This window comes from Hemitrygon akajei, chromosome 4 (genome assembly GCF_048418815.1).
Source record: "Hemitrygon akajei chromosome 4, sHemAka1.3, whole genome shotgun sequence".
NCBI lineage: Eukaryota > Metazoa > Chordata > Chondrichthyes > Myliobatiformes > Dasyatidae > Hemitrygon > Hemitrygon akajei.
Window position 1 is genome coordinate 111,381,982 of NC_133127.1, and position 18,754 is coordinate 111,400,735.

The 18,754-nt window shown below is 47.3% G+C and overlaps 1 protein-coding gene across 2 annotated transcripts in view; it reads right to left on the bottom strand.

Annotated features, from left to right (window-relative positions):
* myo16 (myosin XVI) overlaps positions 1–18,754 on the bottom strand; it is a 1,004,680-nt gene that overhangs the window by 794,923 nt on the left and 191,003 nt on the right. For both annotated transcript variants that reach the window (XM_073043171.1, XM_073043172.1), the window contains exon 2: positions 12,370–12,621. In XM_073043171.1, the coding sequence (XP_072899272.1) occupies positions 12,370–12,621 (252 nt within the window). The remainder of the gene's footprint in view (positions 1–12,369; positions 12,622–18,754) is intronic.

The window sequence follows — 18,754 nt, forward strand, 5'->3', positions numbered from 1 at the left end:
CTGTCCCAGATACAGTACAGGGGGAGAGTGTCCACTCTGTCCCAGTTACAGTACAGGGGGTGAGTGTCCACTCTGTCCCTGTTACAGTACAGGGGTAGACTGTCCACTCTGTCCCAGTTACAGAACAGGGGGAGAGTGTCCACTCTGTCCCAGTTACAGTACAGGGGAGAGTGTCCACTCTGTCCCAGTTACAGTACAGGGGGGAGTGTCCATTCTGACCCAGTTACAGTGCAGGGTGTGAGTGTCCACTCTGTCCCAGTTACAGTACAGGGGTAGAGTGTCCACTCTGTCCCAGTTACAGTACAGGGGGTGAGTGTCCACTCTGTCCCAGTTACAGTACAGGGGGTGAGTGTCCACTCTGTCCCTGTTACAGTACAGGGGTAGACTGTCCACTCTGTCCCAGTTACAGAACAGGGGGAGAGTGTCCACTCTGTCCCAGTTACAGAACAGGGGGAGAGTGTCCACTCTGTCCCAGTTACAGTACAGGGGTAGAGTGTTCACTCTGTCCCAGTTACAGTACAGGGGGAGAGTGTCCACTCTGTACCAGTCCCAGTACAGGGGAAGAGTGGCCACTCTGTCCCAGTTACAGTACAGGGGGAGAGTGTCCACTCTGACCCAGTCTCAGTACAGGGGGTGAGGGTCCACTCTGACCCAGTCTCAGTACAGGGGGAGAGTGTCCACTCTGTATCAGTCCCAGTACAGGGGGAGTGTGTCCACCCTTTCCCAGTTACAGTACAGTGGGGAGTGTCCACTCTGTCCCAGTTACTGTACAGCGGGAGTGTGTCCACTCTGACCCAGTTACAGTACAGGGGGAGAGTGTCCACTCAGTCCCAGTTACAGTACAGGGGAGAGTGTCCACTCTGTCCCAGTTACAGTACAGGGGGGAGTGTCCATTCTGACTCAGTTACAGTGCAGGGTGTGAGTGTCCACTCTGTCCCAGTTACAGTACAGGGGTAGAGTGTCCACTCTGTCCCAGTTACAGTACAGGGGGTGAGTGTCCACTCTGTCCCTGTTACAGAACAGGGGTAGACTGTCCACTCTGTCCCAGTTACAGAACAGGGGGAGAGTGTCCACTCTGTCCCAGTTACAGTACAGGGGTAGAGTGTTCACTCTGTCCCAGTTACAGTACAGGGGGAGAGTGTCCACTCTGTACCAGTCCCAGTACAGGGGAAGAGTGTCCACTCTGTCCCAGTTACAGTACAGGGGGAGAGTGTCCACTCTGACCCAGTCTCAGTACAGGGGGTGAGGGTCCACTCTGACCCAGTCTCAGTACAGGGGGAGAGTGTCCACTCTGTACCAGTCCCAGTACAGGGGGAGAGTGTCCACCCTTTCCCAGTTACAGTACAGTGGGGAGTGTCCACTCTGTCCCAGTTACTGTACAGCGGGAGTGTGTCCACTCTGACCCAGTTACAGTACAGGGGGAGAGTGTCCACTCTGTCCCTGTTACAGTACAGGGGTATACTGTCCACTCTGTCCCAGTTACAGAACAGGGGGAGAGTGTCCACTCTGTCCCAGTTACAGTACAGGGGGAGAGTGTTCACTCTGTCCCAGTTACAGTACAGGGGGAGAGTGTCCACTCTGTACCAGTCCCAGTACAGGGGAAGAGTGTCCACTCTGTCCCTGTTACAGTACAGGGGGAGAGTGTCCACTCTGACCCAGTCTCAGTACAGGGGGTGAGGGTCCACTCTGACCCAGTCTCAGTACAGGGGGAGAGTGTCCACTCTGTACGAGTCACAGTACAGGGGGAGAGTGTCCACCCTTTCCCAGTTACAGTACAGTGGGGAGTGTCCACTCTGTCCCAGTTACTGTACAGCGGGAGTGTGTCCACTCTGACCCAGTTACAGTACAGGGGGAGAGTGTCCACTCAGTCCCAGTTACAGTACAGGGGAGAGTGTCCACTCTGTCCCAGTTACAGTACAGGGGGGAGTGTCCATTCTGACCCAGTTACAGTGCAGGGTGTGAGTGTCCACTCTGTCCCAGTTACAGTACAGGGGTAGAGTGTCCACTCTGTCCCAGTTACAGTACAGGGGGTGAGTGTCCACTCTGTCCCTGTTACAGTACAGGGGTAGACTGTCCACTCTGTCCCATTTACAGAACAGGGGGAGAGTGTCCACTCTGTCCCAGTTACAGTACAGGGGTGAGTGTCCACTCTGTACCAGTCCCAGTACAGGGGAAGAGTGTCCACTCTGTACCAGTCCCAGTACAGGGGAAGAGTGTCCACTCTGTCCCAGTTACAGTACAGGGGGAGAGTGTACACTCTGACCCAGTCTCAGTACAGGGGGTGAGGGTCCACTCTGACCCAGTCTCAGTACAGGGGGAGAGTGTCCACTCTGTACCAGTCCCAGTACAGGGGGAGAGTGTCCACCCTTTCCCAGTTACAGTACAGTGGGGAGTGTCCACTCTGTCCCAGTTACTGTACAGCGGGAGTGTGTCCACTCTGACCCAGTTACAGTACAGGGGAGATTGTCCACTCTGACACAGTTACAGTACATGGGGGACAGTGTCCACTCTGTCCCAGTTACAGTACAGGGGGGAGTGTCCACTCTGTCCCAGTTACTGTACAGGGGGAGTGTGTCCACTCTGTCCCAGTCTCATTACAGCGGGAGAGTGTCCACTCTGTCCCAGTTACAGTACAGGGGGAGAGTTTCCACTCTGTCCCAGTTACAGTACAGGGGGGAGTGTCCACACTGTCCCCGTTACAGTACAGGGGGAGTGTCCACTCTGATCCAGTTACAGTACAGGGGAGAGTGCCCACTCTGTCCCAGTTACAGTACAGGGGGAGAATGTCCACTCTGACCCAGTTACAGTACAGGGGGAGAGTGTCCATTCTGTCCCAGTTACAGTACAGGGGGGAGTGTCCACTCTGACCCAGTTACAGTACAGGGGGAGAGTGTCCACTCAGTCCCAGTTACAGTACAGGGGAGAGTGTCCACTCTGTCCCAGTTACAGTACAGGGGGGAGTGTCCATTCTGACCCAGTTACAGTGCAGGGTGTGAGTGTCCACTCTGTCCCAGTTACAGTACAGGGGTAGAGTGTCCACTCTGTCCCAGTTACAGTACAGGGGGTGAGTGTCCACTCTGTCCCTGTTACAGTACAGGGGTAGACTGTCCACTCTGTCCCAGTTACTGTACAGGGGGAGTGTGTCCACTCTGACCCTGTTACAGTACAGGGGGGAGTGTCCACTCTGACACAGTTACAGTACAGGGGGGACAGTGTCCACTCTGTCCCAGTTACAGTACAGGGGGGAGTGTCCACTCTGTCCCAGTTACTGTACAGGGGGAGTGTGTCCACTCTGTCCCATTCTCATTACAGCAGGAGAGTGTCCACTCCACCCAGTCCCAGTACAGGGGGAGAGTGTCCACTCTGTCCCAGTTACAGTACAGGGGGAGAGTTTCCACTCTGTTCTAGTTACAGTACAGGGGGAGAGTGTCTACTCTGTCCCAGTTACTGTACAGGGGGAGTGTGTCCACTCTGACCCAGTTACAGTACAGGGGGGAGTGTCCACTCTTTCCCTGTTACAGTACAGGGGGGAGTGTCCACTCTGTCCCAGTTACTGTACAGGGGGAGTGTGTCCACTCTGTCCCAGTTACTGTACAGGGGGAGTGTGTCCACTCTGTCCCATTCTCATTACAGCAGGAGAGTGTCCACTCTGTCCCAGTTACAGTACAGGGGAAGAGTGTCCACTCCGTTCCAGTCACAGTACAGGGGGAGTGTGTCCACTCTGTCCCATTCACATTACAGCAGGAGAGTGTCCACTCTGTCCCAGTTACAGTACAGGGGAAGAGTGTCCACTCCGTTCCAGTCACAGTACAGAGCGAGTGTGCCCACTCTGACCCAGTTACAGTACAGAGGAGAGTGGGTCCACTCAGTCCCAGTCCCAGATCAGCAGGAGTCTGTGTCTACTTTGACCGATTTACAGTACAGGGGTAGAGCGTCCACTCTGACCCAGATACAGTACAGGGGGAGAGTGTCCACTCTGTCCCAGTTACAGTACAGGGGGAGAGTGTCCACTCTGTCCCAGTTACAGTACAGGGGGAGAGTGTCCACTCTGACCCAGTCCCAGTACAGGGGAAGAGTGTCCACTCTGTCCCAGTTACAGTACAGGGGGGAGTGTCCACTCTGTCCCAGTTACAGTACAGGGGGAGAGTGTCCACTGTGTCCCAGTTTCAGTACAGGGGCAGAGTGTGTCCACTCTGACCCAGTCCACATACACGGGAAGAGTGCCCACTCTGTCACAGTAAAGTTACAGTGGGAGATTGTCCACTCTGTCCCAGTTACAGTACAGGGGAAGAGTGTCCACTCCGTTCCAGTCACAGCACAGGGGGAGAGTGTCCCATGTGTCCCAGTTTTAGTACAGTGGGAGTGTGTCTGTTCCAGTCACAGTACAGAGCGAGTGTGCCCACTCTGACCCAGTCCCAGTACAGGGGGAGAGTGTCCACTCTGTCCCAGTTACAATACAGGGGGGAGTGTCCACTCTGTCCCAGATACAGTACAGGGGGAGAGTGTCCACCCAGTCGCAGTCCCAGTACAGGGGGAGAGTGTCCACACTGTCCCAGATACAGTACAGGGGGAGTGTGTCCGCTCAGTCCCAGTCCCAGTACAGGGGGAGAGTGTCCACTCTGTCCCAGTTACAGTACAGGGGTAGAGCGTCCACTCTGTCCCAGATACAGTACAGGGGGAGAGTGTCCACTCTGTCCCAGTCCCAGTACAGGGGGAGAGTGTCCACTCTGACCCAGTTACAGTATAGGGGGTGTGTGTCCACTCTGTCCCAGTTACAGTACAGGGGGAGTGTGTCCACTCTTTCCCAGTTACAGTACAGGGGGGAGTATCCACTCTGTCCCAGTTACTGTACAGGGGGAGTGTGTCCACTCTGACCCTGTTACAGTACAGGGGGGAGTGTCCACTCTGACACAGTTACAGTACAGAGGGGACAGTGTCCACTCTGTCCCAGTTACAGTACAGGGGGAGTGTCCACTCTGTCCCAGTTACTGTACAGGGGGAGTGTGTCCACTCTGTCCCATTCTCATTACAGCAGGAGAGTGTCCACTCCACCCAGTCCCAGTACAGGGGGAGAGTGTCCACTCTGTCCCAGTTACAGTACAGGGGGAGAGTTTCCACTCTGTTCTAGTTACAGTACAGGGGGAGAGTGTCTACTCTGTCCCAGTTACAGTACAGGGGGGAGTGTCCACACTGTCCCCGTTACAGTACAGGGGGGAGTGTCCACTCTGACCCAGTTACAGTATAGGGGAGAGTGCCCACTCTGTCCCAGTTACAGTACAGGGGGAGAGTGTCCACTCTGACCCAGTTACAGTACAGAGGGAGAGTGTCCATTCTGTCCCAGTTACAGTACAGGGGGGAGTGTCCACTCTGACCCAGTTACAGTACAGGGGGAGAGTGTCGACTCTGACCCAGTTACAGTACAGGGGAGAGTGTCCACTCTGTCCCAGTTACAGTACAGGGGGGAGTGTCCATTCTGACCCAGTTACAGTGCAGGGTGTGAGTGTCCACTCTGTCCCAGTTACAGTACAGGGGTAGAGTGTCCACTCTGTCCCAGTTACAGTACAGGGGGTGAGTGTCCACTCTGTCCCTGTTACAGTACAGGGGTAGACTGTCCACTCTGTCCCAGTTACAGAACAGGGGGAGAGTGTCCACTCTGTCCCAGTTACAGTACAGGGGTAGAGTGTTCACTCTGTCCCAGTTACAGTACAGGGGGAGAGTGTCCACTCTGTACCAGTCCCAGTACAGGGGAAGAGTGTCCACTCTGTCCCAGTTACAGTACAGGGGGAGAGTGTCCACTCTGACCCAGTCTCAGTACAGGGGGTGAGGGTCCACTCTGACCCAGTCTCAGTACAGGGGGAGAGTGTCCACTCTGTACCAGTCCCAGTACAGGGGGAGAGTGTCCACCCTTTCCCAGTTACAGTACAGTGGGGAGTGTCCACTCTGTCCCAGTTACTGTACAGCGGGAGTGTGTCCACTCTGACCCAGTTACAGTACAGGGGGAGAGTGTCCACTCAGTCCCAGTTACAGTACAGGGGAGAGTGTCCACTCTGTCCCAGTTACAGTACAGGGGGAGAGTGTCCACTCAGTCCCAGTTACAGTACAGGGGAGAGTGTCCACTCTGTCCCAGTTACAGTACAGGGGGAGAGTGTCCACTCAGTCCCAGTTACAGTACAGGGGAGAGTGTCCACTCTGTCCCAGTTACAGTACAGGGGGGAGTGTCCATTCTGACCCACTTACAGTGCAGGGTGTGAGTGTCCACTCTGTCCCAGTTACAGTACAGGGGTAGAGTGTTCACTCTGTCCCAGTTACAGTACAGGGGGTGAGTGTCCACTCTGTCCCTGTTACAGTACAGGGGTAGACTGTCCACTCTGTCCCAGTTACAGAACAGGGGGAGAGTGTCCACTCTGACCCAGTCTCAGTACAGGGGGTGAGGGTCCACTCTGACCCAGTCTCAGTACAGGGGGAGAGTGTCCACTCTGTACCAGTCCCAGTACAGGGGGAGAGTGTCCACCCTTTCCCAGTTACAGTACAGTGGGGAGTGTCCACACTGTCCCAGTTACTGTACAGCGGGAGTGTGTCCACTCTGACCCAGTTACAGTACAGGGGAGATTGTCCACTCTGACACAGTTACAGTACAGGGGGGACAGTGTCCACTCTGTCCCAGTTACAGTACAGGGGGTTGTGTCCACTCTGTCCCAATTACTGTACAGCGGGAGTGTGTCCACTCTGTCCCAGTCTCATTACAGCGGGAGAGTGTCCACTCTGTCCCAGTTACAGTATAGGGGGAGAGTGTCCACTCTGACCCAGTTACAGTACAGGGGGAGAGTGTCCACTCTGTCCCAGTTACAGTACAGGGGGACAGTGTCCACTCTGTCCCAGTTACAGTACAGGGGGAGTGTGTCTACTCTGTCCCAGTCTCAGTACAGCGGGAGAGTGTCCACTCCACCCAGTCCCAGTACAGGGGGAGAGTGTCCACTCTGTCCCAGTTACAGTACAGGGGGAGTGTGTCCACTCTGTCCCAGTCTCAGTACAGCGGGAGAGTGTCCACTCCACCCAGTCCCAGTACAGGGGGAGAGTTTCCACTCTGTTCTAGTTACAGTACAGGGGGAGAGTGTCTACTCTGTCCCAGTTACAGTACAGGGGGGAGTGTCCACACTGTCCCCGTGACAGTACAGGGGGGAGTGTCCACTCTGACCTAGTTACAGTACAGGGGAGAGTGCCCACTCTGTCCCAGTTACAGTACAGGGGGAGAGTGTCCACTCTGACCCAGTTACAGTACAGGGGGAGAGTGTCCACTCTGTCCCAGTTACAGTACAGGGGGACAGTGTCCACTCTGTCCCAGTTACAGTACAGGGGGGAGTGTCCACTCTGACCCAGTTACAGTACAGGGGGGAGTGTCCACTCTGACCCAGTTACAGTACGGGGGAGAGTGTCCACTCAGTCCCAGTTACAGTACAGGGGAGAGTGTCCACTCTATCCCAGTTACAGTACAGGGGGGAGTGTCCACTCTGACCCAGTTACAGTACAGCAGGAGAGTGTCCACTCTGTCCCAGTTACAGTACAGGGGGGAGTGTGCATTCTGACCCAGTTACAGTACAGGGGGTGAGTGTCCACTCTGTCCCAGTTACTGTACGGGGGGAGTGCCCACTCTGACCCAGTTACAGTACAGCGGGAGAGTGTCCACTCTGTCCCAGTTACAGTACAGGGGTGAGTGTCCACTCTGACCCAGTTACAGTACTGGGGGTGAGTGTCCACTCTGACCAGTTGCAGTGCTGGGGTTGGGGTACCCTATTCCTGTAACTTGTCTCATTGTTGGCCTTTCTCAGTAATTTCTAACTCTGGCATTTCTAACATTCATTTGAAATGACTAAACTATAATTATAATGTGGCAGTATAGTCCCTTAATTTAATATTACTGCTGTTTGTGCCCTTAACAGTGAGGCACCATACACTTGGATTACAAACACAATTGGGAAGCCTTTTCTTGTGTTGGATGTCCAAATGGCTAATGTATTCTGCTTGATGTTTATCAGAAATGCCAGAGATGTCAAGAAACATCAAAAAGAAAGTTTAAATAAGGCTTTGTGCTGAAGTAGTTGTACATCAGTCCTCATCTGACAATGGTTTGCTGCTCACTGGCATTTACATGTGTAATGGAGCGTGCTTCTCCTACACTCAGCCACACGCACACTCAGTTGGATGCAGAGGAGCATGTAGAACATTTCTGAAGAAAAGCGGTGTTTTCCTTAGTGTTCACATGGATGTTATCCCAGAGTATTCACCACGGATATGGACATGACCCACTCTCTGGCATTCTGTCATGTGAGTTATCTGGTCTGCATTAGTATTAAAACAGACTTTGTCTGGTACATTCCAGGCATCAAAATTGGAATTATTGCCCTCAATATACTTGACATCATAGAAACTTAGAAATGTAGAAAATAGGTGCAGGAGTAGGCCCTTCGGCCCTTCGAGCCTGCACCGCTATTCAGTATGATCATGCTGATCATCCAACTCAGAACCCTGTACCTGCTTTCTCTCCATACCCCCGATCCCTTTAGCCACAAGGGCCATATCTAACTTCCTCTTAAGTATAGCCAATGAACCGGCCTCAACTGTTTCCTGTGGCAGAGAATTCCACAGATTCACCACTCTCTGTGTGAAGAAGTTTTTCTTCATCTCTGTCCTAAAAGGCTTCCCCTTTATCCTTAAACTGTGACCCCTCGTTCTGGACTTCCCTGACATCGGAAACAATCTTCCTGCATCTAGCCTGTCCAATCCCTTTAGAATTTTTTACGTTTTACTAAGATCCCCCCTCAATCTTCTAAATTCCAGTGAGTATAAGCCTAGTCGATCCAGTCTTTCTTCATATGAAAGTCCTGCCATCCCAGGAGTCAATCTGGTGAACCTTCTCTGTACTCCCTCTATGGCAGGAATGTCTTTCCTGAGATTAGGGGACCAAAACGGCACACAATACTCTAGGTGCAGTCTCACCAAGGCCTTGTACAACTGCAGTAGAACCTCCCTGCTCCTGTACTCAAATCCTTTTGCTATGAATACCAACATACCATTTGCCTTTTTCACCGCCTGCTGTACCTGCATGCCCACCTTCAATGACTGGTGTACAATGACACCCAGGTCTCATTGCACCTCCCCTTTTCTTAATCGGCCACCATTCAGATAATAATCTGTTGTCCTGTTCTTGCAACCAAAGTGGATAACCTCACATTTATCCACATTAAATTGCATCTGCCATGAATTTGCCCACTCACCTAACCTATCCAAGTCACCCTGCATCCTCTTAGCATCCTCCTCACAGCTAACACCGCCGCCCAGCTTCGTGTCATCCGCAAACTTGGAGGTGCTGCATTTAATTCCCTCGTCTAAATCATTAATATATATTGTAAACAACTGGGGTCCCAGCACTGAGCTCCCACTAGTCACTGCCTGCCATTCTGAAAAGGTCCCGTTTACTCCCACTCTTTGCTTCCTGTCTGCCAACCAATTCTCTATCCACATCAATACCATACCCCCAATACTGTGTGCTTTAAGTTTGCACAGTAATCTCCTGTGTGGGACCTTGTCAAAAGCCTTTTGAAAATCCAAATATACCACATCCACTGGCTCTCCCCTATCCACTCTACTAGTTACATCTTCAAAAAATTCTATAAGATTCGTCAGACATGATTTTCCTTTCACAAATCCATGCTGACTTTGTCCAATGATTTCACCTCTTTCCAAAGAGTTCAATAGAGTAAAAGTTTCCGAGAAGTGTATGTTGATCAGGGTTGACTGCATCTCACATTTATCTAAGTGATGTTCTACTTCTTGATCACGAACAAGGGAAAATCTGCCGATGCTGGAAATCTAAGCAACACACACAAAATGCTGCATGAACTCAACAGACCAGGCAGCATCTGTGGCAAAAAGTACTTCCATCCTGCCGAAGGGTTTTGGCCTGAAATGTCGACTGTAGTTTTTTTCCATAGATCCTTCTACTTCTTGATATTTTGACATACAATTTTCCCTTAAGCTAAATAGCTAATCCTTTTTACATCTTGCATTTGTTATTTCTGTAAGAAATAATAATTCAGTCTTTCCTCTATCTACTTTGATCACATTAGACTGCTGAATTATCAACGTATAGCACTGCATCCACCTACATTAATGACTTAAATGTCATATAGAACTTTGATAGGAGAAGTGGCAAAGGTGGGTTACAGGTGCCTTAAAACCAGTGGCTTCAGCCATTTGGGACTCGTCAGCCATGATTGGCAGCTCATCTAGGAGAAAGAAACCTCTGATCTTAAACCTCGCTAACTTGCAGCTAGACCCTCTCATGGGGAAGGCTTCGGGAGTAAACCCTGAAGGAAAAATCCAGAGCTGGAGTCCTTAAGGCAGTCCTACATTGAGTTCAATGCTGCCTGGCAACTCCTGCGACGCTGCTGGTATCGAACTGTATCGGTCTCTGCCCTTCCTTTGGGTTCATCAGCTTGCTTCATGGACAACAGCTTGCTCTCCATATCGTACTGCTCGGGTTTGTGCATCTAGACAACTAGAACACAATGTCCATGGTCAACTCTGACCAAGGGAGGCCCTCATAGCTCATCAGACCCTGAAGACCTATCCACCTTAATTCTCTTTAAGAGACCCAATAATACATCCTGCTTTAACCTGACATGCCCTAACATATTAATACCCCAGGCACTGATCTCCCTGTCCTCCATGTTACCCTCTTGGTAAATACTGATGTAAAGTACTCATTAAGTACCTTGCTCACATCCTTCCCATCCAAGGAAATGTTCCCCCCTTTATCCTTGATCGGGCCTAACCTCTCTCTAGTTATCCTCTTACTCCTGATGAATGCCTTGGGATTCTCCTTAATCGTACTAGCTAAGGAATTTTCATGGCCACTTTGGTTTTCATAATTCCCTTACTGAGTTCTTTTCTGGCTTCTTAATAATCCTCAAAGGCTCTGTTTGATTCTAGCTTTCCTACTTTTCCTTTTTCTTTTTGACTAAATTCTTCATCTCTCCTGACATCCAGATTCTCTCATCTTTACTCAAGACCAGTGCAGCCTCTCCTCCTGTCAGGCTACCTATACATTGATTTAAGAAACCCCCCCAGATGCTCCTAACAAATTCTGTCCCCAACTAAACATCTCGCACTAATAAGGTCCCAGTATATATTAGGGAAATTGAAGACCCCATCACAACAACCCTGTTGATTTTACACGTTTCTTTAATCTTCCTGTATATCTGTTCCTCAATGTCCCAGTGTCTATTGGGGGTTCTGTAGTACAATCTCATCAGAATGATTTCACCCTTGGTGCGTGGCCTAGTGGATAAGTCATCGGTCTAGTGATCTGAAGGTCACTGGTTTGAGCCTCAGCTGAGGCAATGTGTTGTGTCCTTGAACAAGGCACTTAGCAACACATTGCTCTGCGACGACACTGGTGCCAAGCTGCTTGGGTCCTAGTGCCCTTCCCTTGGACAACATTGGTGGTGTGGAGAGGGGAAGGCTTGCAGCTTGGGCAACTGCCGGTCAACCCTGCCCAGGCCTGCGCCCTGGAAGCCTTGCAAGGCACAAATCCATGCTCTCACGAGACTAACGGATGCCTATTGATTTCACCCTTCCTATTTTTTAGTTCTACCCATATAGACTGAATGGATGGGCCTCCATTATGTCCCCTCTCAGTGATGCAGTGATATTGTCTCTGATTAGTCATGCGACTCCCCCACCTCTTTTACTTCCTTCTCTCTTTCCTAAAACATCAAAACCCTGGCACATTAAGCACCTATTCCTGTCCTCTCAATCAAGTCACTGTATTGCCCACAACATTATAGACCCATGTAATGATCCATGTTCTCAGTTAATCACCTTTGATTGCAATACTCCTCGCATTAAAATACACATTGAACATGAACTAGATGGGCTGAAGGGCCCATTTCTGTGCTGTAGTGTTCTATGAGTGAGTAGGGCTGGAATTCACAGTCCTGCTGTCAGTAATATTTCTCTTCGTATTAAATTCCACACTGACCCCCCCCCCCCCCCCCCACCACCCCATCATATCAAAGAGGCTTTCAATATTCTTGTTCTGGGAACATTCGCAGTACGCTAAACAAGGTATCAGCATATAGACATAGGGTCATACAGGGTTAAAACTTACCCTTCCATCCACATTTCTGCTTCAGCCATTGAGTATCAATGCTATCTAAGGTGTTGAAATGGACTTAGGAAATTCGCCATGTTCATTAATAAATGTGCTCACTCAGCATGGCTGTAACTAATGTTGAACTTGTGATCTTCCTCACTTTATACACGAGGAACTACGAGACAGACAATATTAAAATGTTTAAGCTACAATACCTTCCTTATCATCATGCCGTATAATAGCTTCCTGTATCATGTCTGTAGAACTAAAGTGGACACTCCTCTTCTTTGCATGTTTGTGTTTACATCCAGTTTGTTGTTGGAGTTTTTCCCGCTCATAGTACGCCTTTACTTGGTCACATCGAATGCGTTTCACCAACTGCTGCTGTCCTGAAGGGAGCGATTCCAGTAAACACGGATCAATTTCCATGTCATGTGTTCGGAAAACATTACAGAGCTGGAAGCAACCTAAACAAAGAAAACTCTCATCAGAAGTGTGCATCCACCAGAGAAAAAATTCTATGAACTTAAAATGAAAATGGAGAACATTTAAAATATTTCCTTCAAGTTCTTCAGCTTTCTTTTGAGTGTGCACAGTAACATAGTGATTAGCATAACATTATTACAGACCTCCAGCAAACCACTGTCTGTGAGGAGTTTGTACCTTTGACCACGTGGCTTTCCTCCAGGTGCTCTGGTTTCCTTCCGCATCCCAAAGACGTATGGATTAATATGTTAATTAGTCACATGGGTGTAATTGGGAGGCAAGGCCTCGTTGGGCCAAAAGAGCCTTTTACTGTGCTGTATCTCTAAATACAAATAGATAAATAAAAATTTTGGTTGTGCCAACATAATGAAAAATTGTTTCACAATTTCAGTTGGATGAGTTCAATTGTCCATTAAGATCAGGATTGAGGAAAATCCAAAAGCATTTTATATTTGCATTTAAAGAAAAGAAGATAATGAAGGAGAGGGTATGTCAACTTAGCGATAAAGAAGGAAATTTGTGCTTGGAGTCAGAGCAAGTGGCTGAGGTACTAAATGAATACTTTGCTTCAATACTTACTGAGGAGAAAGATTTGAAGGATAGTAATAATAGAGTATGGTACTGGACAATTTTGAGATTAAGGAGGAACTAAGGTTGGGTCTTCTGAAAAACAGTAAGATAGATAAGTCCCCAGGCCTGATAGCATATTATTCCAGAATATTGAAAGAAACAAGCGAGGATCTTTGAGATCTTAGTACAACAGGTGAGATTGCAAAAGACTGGACAATAGAATGTTATTTTATTCAAGAAGGGAATAGGGATAATCCAGACAATTTTAGGCAGTGAGCTTCACGATCGTGCTATAGAAGCTTGGGAGAAGATACTGAAGGATACAATTTAGGTGCACGTAGAAAGGTTTAAGGTCAGTCAGTATGGCTTTGTGCAGAGCAGGTCATTCCTTACAATTGTGACTGAGTCTTCTGAGAAGGCGTTGAAGGTGATCGATGACAAAAGGAAGTGGACTTATCTTCATGGCTAAAGGTATTTGTTAAGATTCTTTGTGGTAGATTGATTCCAAAGATTAAAGATGTGTGGGATCCAGAGAGAATGGCAAGTTTAGATTTAGAACTGATTTATCTACAGAAGACCAGGAGTTGGAGCAGAGGGCTGTTATTTTGACTGAAGATCCATGACCAGTGATCCACAAGGATTGGTGCTGGGTCCTCTGATGTTTGTGATATTTATCATAGGTTTGATTGAAAAATGTAAATGGGTGGATTCACAAGTTTGTAGATGACACCAATATTTACAGAAGTAGTGAACTATTTACAAAAGGACTATCAAAGAATAAAATGGGAATAGATCAGTTACAGATATAGACAGAGAAGTGGCAAATGGCGTTTAATCTGGACAAGTATGAAGTGTTGTAATTTGGAAGGTCACATGAAAGGAGAAAGTATACTGTTAAGTATACTGTATACTGTTAAAGTATACTTTAATAGTGATGAGATATAGTGATCTTAGGGTTTAAGCAACATGCACAACACACTGGAGGAACTCAGCAGGTTGGGCAGCATCCATGGAAATGAACAGTCAACGGTTCAGGCCGAGACCCTTCGTCAGGACTGAAAAGGGAGGGGGCAGGGGCCCTATAAAGAAGGGAATTATGAAAACCAAAGGGGCCATGAAAAGTCCTTGGCTAGTAGCTATCAGAGGTGCTTGATGAAGTGGTCAATAACACTGAGACACAGAGCAATCTTAGGGTTGAACTGTTTACTGTTTACCTGTTTTGTGCACTACACGAACTTTGAATTATATTTTATTAACTTCTTTGTGGTAATATTTTGTTTTATGGGCTGTGTGTGATATATGTTTTGTAGGTACACCATGGTCAGAAGGAACACTGTTTTGTTTGGTTGTATTCTGTGCTGTATGGGAAAAGTTGTTCCTTAAGGTTGTTACAGCCAGGGTTAGTAATAGTGACAAGCTCCCACTACCTATTAAATACTCCCAATGAGGTGCAGCTCAAATAGCCTCTGATATCCAAGTCTAGCTCCTGGCCTTCATGTGTGGCTGAGCTACTAAGTCTAGCAGAACCATTTCTATTGACAGGAGAAGGGACAAAGGCAGGTTACTGATGCCTTAAAACCAGCCGCTTTGGGAAGATGGGGCTTGTCACCCATGGTTGGCAGCTCATCTAGGAAAAGGGGAACTCTGATCTCAAACCTTCGCTCCCTTGTATCTATACCCATTCATGGGGAAGGCTTCAAGAGTAAAGTCCAAGTGAGAAATCCAGAGCTAAGGCAACCCTACGTTGAGTTCAAGTCTGACTGGCAACTCCTGTGACACTGCTGGTACCAAATAGTATTGGTCCCTGCCGCTTCTTTGGGTTCATCAGATGCATGGAGAGGGGACTCTTGCCACATGGGCAACAGCTAGTTCTCCATATCGCACTGCCTCGCCTTTCATAACTAATCAGCCAGGATGCAACTTCTATGGTTGACACTGACCAACAAAGGCCTCGCTCATATGAAAAGTCAGACAACGATAAACTTGATCTTGAGATAGCCAAATTTCTAGTTATGTGTTGTGGAGCTCAGTGCATGAAACTCAGCAGATGTTGCAAAATGACTTTAAGTTTAAATTATACCTTTCCAGTTGGACCTAGGCAATGATGGCACTCAAACAGAAGCAAAAATAAAACTCCTAATACTTTGCATTGAATAATGAATATCATATTGGAAATCTAGTCCTTCTTTGTTACTGTTTAGAACTCACAAGCCATTCCACTTGTGTATAATTGAGATGTAATCTTATTGTAAAAATTACACAAGCAATTGAAATTACTTTAATTCACTCAATCACATTAGATTTTTTATGCTAAACCTTATATCAAATAGAGGAATGAATCTGAATAAATTTATGTGAGTAGCAAATAAATGACTTTATGGTATTAACTCTTTGTGAGATTGCTCTGACATCCCAATTAATACATAATCTATGTAATGTTTCAGCACTGAATCTGGTATTAATTAGAGGTGGCAGGCTATCAAAAGAAAACATCTTTCATTTACTGCATGCAAGTGTGATCTTGGTTAGTTCATAAAGTGGATATAATTAAAATTGAAAATTCTGTTAGGTTCTTCCTGCCCTATCGTTAATTTCAGCTGAAGATAAGTGGAAACTTCATTTCATGTAATCACTTTGATTGTGAGCTTATTTTAATGATGGTGCATCTGAAAAGCACTTCCAGCACAAGTCACATTTGGTGAGATCTACTTCAGAAAAAAATCTAATCTCTTTTTTTTTGGTTCTATCAAAGGGATACTATGCAAAGTATTATTTTAGTATATTTTTCTGCTTGAATTGAAAGCAAGGTGTAAATTATTCAGGGTCTAAAAGTTACAGCCGTGCCAAATTCTCAAAATGCATCCCACTGAATAATAAAGCCTGGTCGAAGTAGACTCACAGAAGACAATTGTTATTGCTTTAAGGGAAGCTGTTAATCTCATTGAACCATTTTAATTCTCATCAGTTATTTGCTTATTCCAGGATCTTTCTTCAGAACAACACAAAATGATAATTATTCAACTATTTTATGCTTCATTGCTGTTTATGAGAGACATAAAAATGTTTTGCTCGTTGATTGATTTCATATTTGTCCTTCACTAAAGTCTGGACTGTGTACTGGGATGTTCAGTAATGGAAACAGCATCACTATGGAGATTCACTTTCTCATTTATTCTTAAATCACTCATGGCTTTGTAAGGGCTTTCCAAGATTTATTCAACTTGATTCTGGGAATGAAATAAAATCCAACACTTTGAACTTTATTTATTACTGAGAAAAGCAAACTATTGAGTATAGATAGCAATAGGAAAATGAAAAACAGGAATGTCAATGTCAAAAATAAACTTGAGATTTTGCAGATGCTGGAAATCTAGTGCAACACACAGAAAATACTGGAGGAACTGCATGGGTCAGGCAGCATCTATGGAAAAGAATAAACAGTTAATGTTTTGGGCCAAGACCTTTCATTAGGACTGGAAAGGAAGATGTAGAAAAAGGTGGGGGAGGGGAAGAAGTACAAGTTAGAAGGTGGGTTGGAGAGGGGAGTGAAATAAGAAGCTGGGAAGTTCCAGGTGGAAAAGGCAAAGAGTTGGGAAAGAAGGAATCTCACAGGAGAGGAGAGTGCACCATGAGAGAAAGGGAAAGAGAAGGGGCACCATGGTGAGGTTATTGGCAGCTGAGAAGAAGGGGAGAAGAGGCAAGATGGAGCCAGAGTAAGGAAATGAAGAAAAGGGAAGGGGAAAGGGAAAATATCACAAGAAGTTAGAGAAATATGATGGAATATAAGGTGTTACTCCTCCAACATGAGAGTGACCTCATCAGAGGAGGCCATGTCAGAATGAGAATGGGGACTGCAATACAAAAGGGTGGTGGAGCCTAGGAGAAGATGGCGCCTAACGGCAACTCCTTTGCTTGCTTCTTTGGAAACAGCTCTATGTCTATCTTTAATATCTCAATTTTTCCCTTTCAGGGTTCTGTTGAAGACCCTGACCTGGAGTTACACGCTGACTTTGGTTCTTTGTGGGAATGGGACCCACTCTCGGGGTTTCCCGAATGGCCATTATTCAATATGACAACAACGCAGCCTAGAAGACTAGAGCGCCTTCAGAGTTTTGGGATTTCGTGGCTCTGGAGGCAGGCTGACTCGAGGTTGGTACGTCCGCAGGAATCTGTTGTGTCATGGGAGTACATGGAAGGTTGAAAGCAGCGAGCTGGCTGCTAGCTGTGAGCCCAGAGACCCGAGTTCTTTGGGCACAGAGCTCGGAAGAAGCGATGCAACAGACTTTTAACACCATAAATCAGTGAGCTGTTTGTTATGTCTCCCTTTTCACTGTGAAATGGGGACTCCTCTTTTTTCTTTTATTAGGAAGAGAGAGCCTGTGGGTGAACAAGTAGTCTTTGGGGTACTGCAAGTCTGTGTCTTCATTGATGCTTTGGTATACACTTGAGTGCTCGGTGGGGGCTACCAATGCATTTTTTTTCCTGGTGGGAGAAGGGGGATAGTTGTTTTGCTGCTTAGGAGACAATGGGAGGGGAGGGGGGAGTTGGGAGTATTTTGGGGTTCTAACATTTCACTGTCGTTCATTCTTTGGGGCACACTTCTGTTTTCGTGGATGGTTACGAAGAAAAATAATTTCTCTGACATTAAATGTACCTTTCAAATAAATGGTTGGCCACCTTTAGGGAATCCTGCACGAGGGCTTAAGAGTCTCTTTGCACTTGGGATTTTTTAAATTTTCTCCCTAAAATATAATTATCAAAATAGTCTACACTTTTATTCCTTCTACCAAAGTGCACGACCATACACTTCCCAGTACTGTATTCCATCTGTCACTTCATTGCCCATTCACCTCATCTGTTTAAGTCCTCTGCAGCCTTCCTCCCTCCTCAATACTACCTGCCCCTCCACCTATCTTCACATCATCTAAAAGACTTGACCACAAAGCCATCAATTTCTTCATCTAAATCATTGACATGCAATTAAAAATAAGCAGTTCCAATACAAACTCCTGCAGCACACCACTAGTCACCCACAGCCTCCAAAAATTCCAAAACCTCATCCTTAACAATCGACTCCACAACACTGATGTCAGGTTAGCTGGCCTATCAATTTCTTTACTCTGCCTCCTTCCCTTCCTGAAGAGTGGAGGGCCATCTGTAACTTTCCAGTCCTCCAGAACCATGTAAGAATCCAGTAATTCTTGAAACCTGATTACTAATGCCTGCACAATCTCTTCAGCCACCTTTTTTAGAACCCTGTGGTGTAGTCCATCTGACCCTGGTGGTGGCCCTGGAAATTGTGGATGAATTGGTAATCATTTTCCAATGTTCCTTAGATTCAGGATCAGTTCCTGAGGATTGGAGAATGGCTAATGTTATCCCACTTTTTAAGAAAGGAGGGAGGGAGAAAACAGAGAACTATCGACCTGTCAGCCTAACATCAGTAGTGGGGAAGATGCTAGAGTCCATTACTAAAGATGAAATAGTGGCATATCTAGATAGCAGTGATAGGATTGGGCCGAGCCAGCATGGATTTACCAAGGG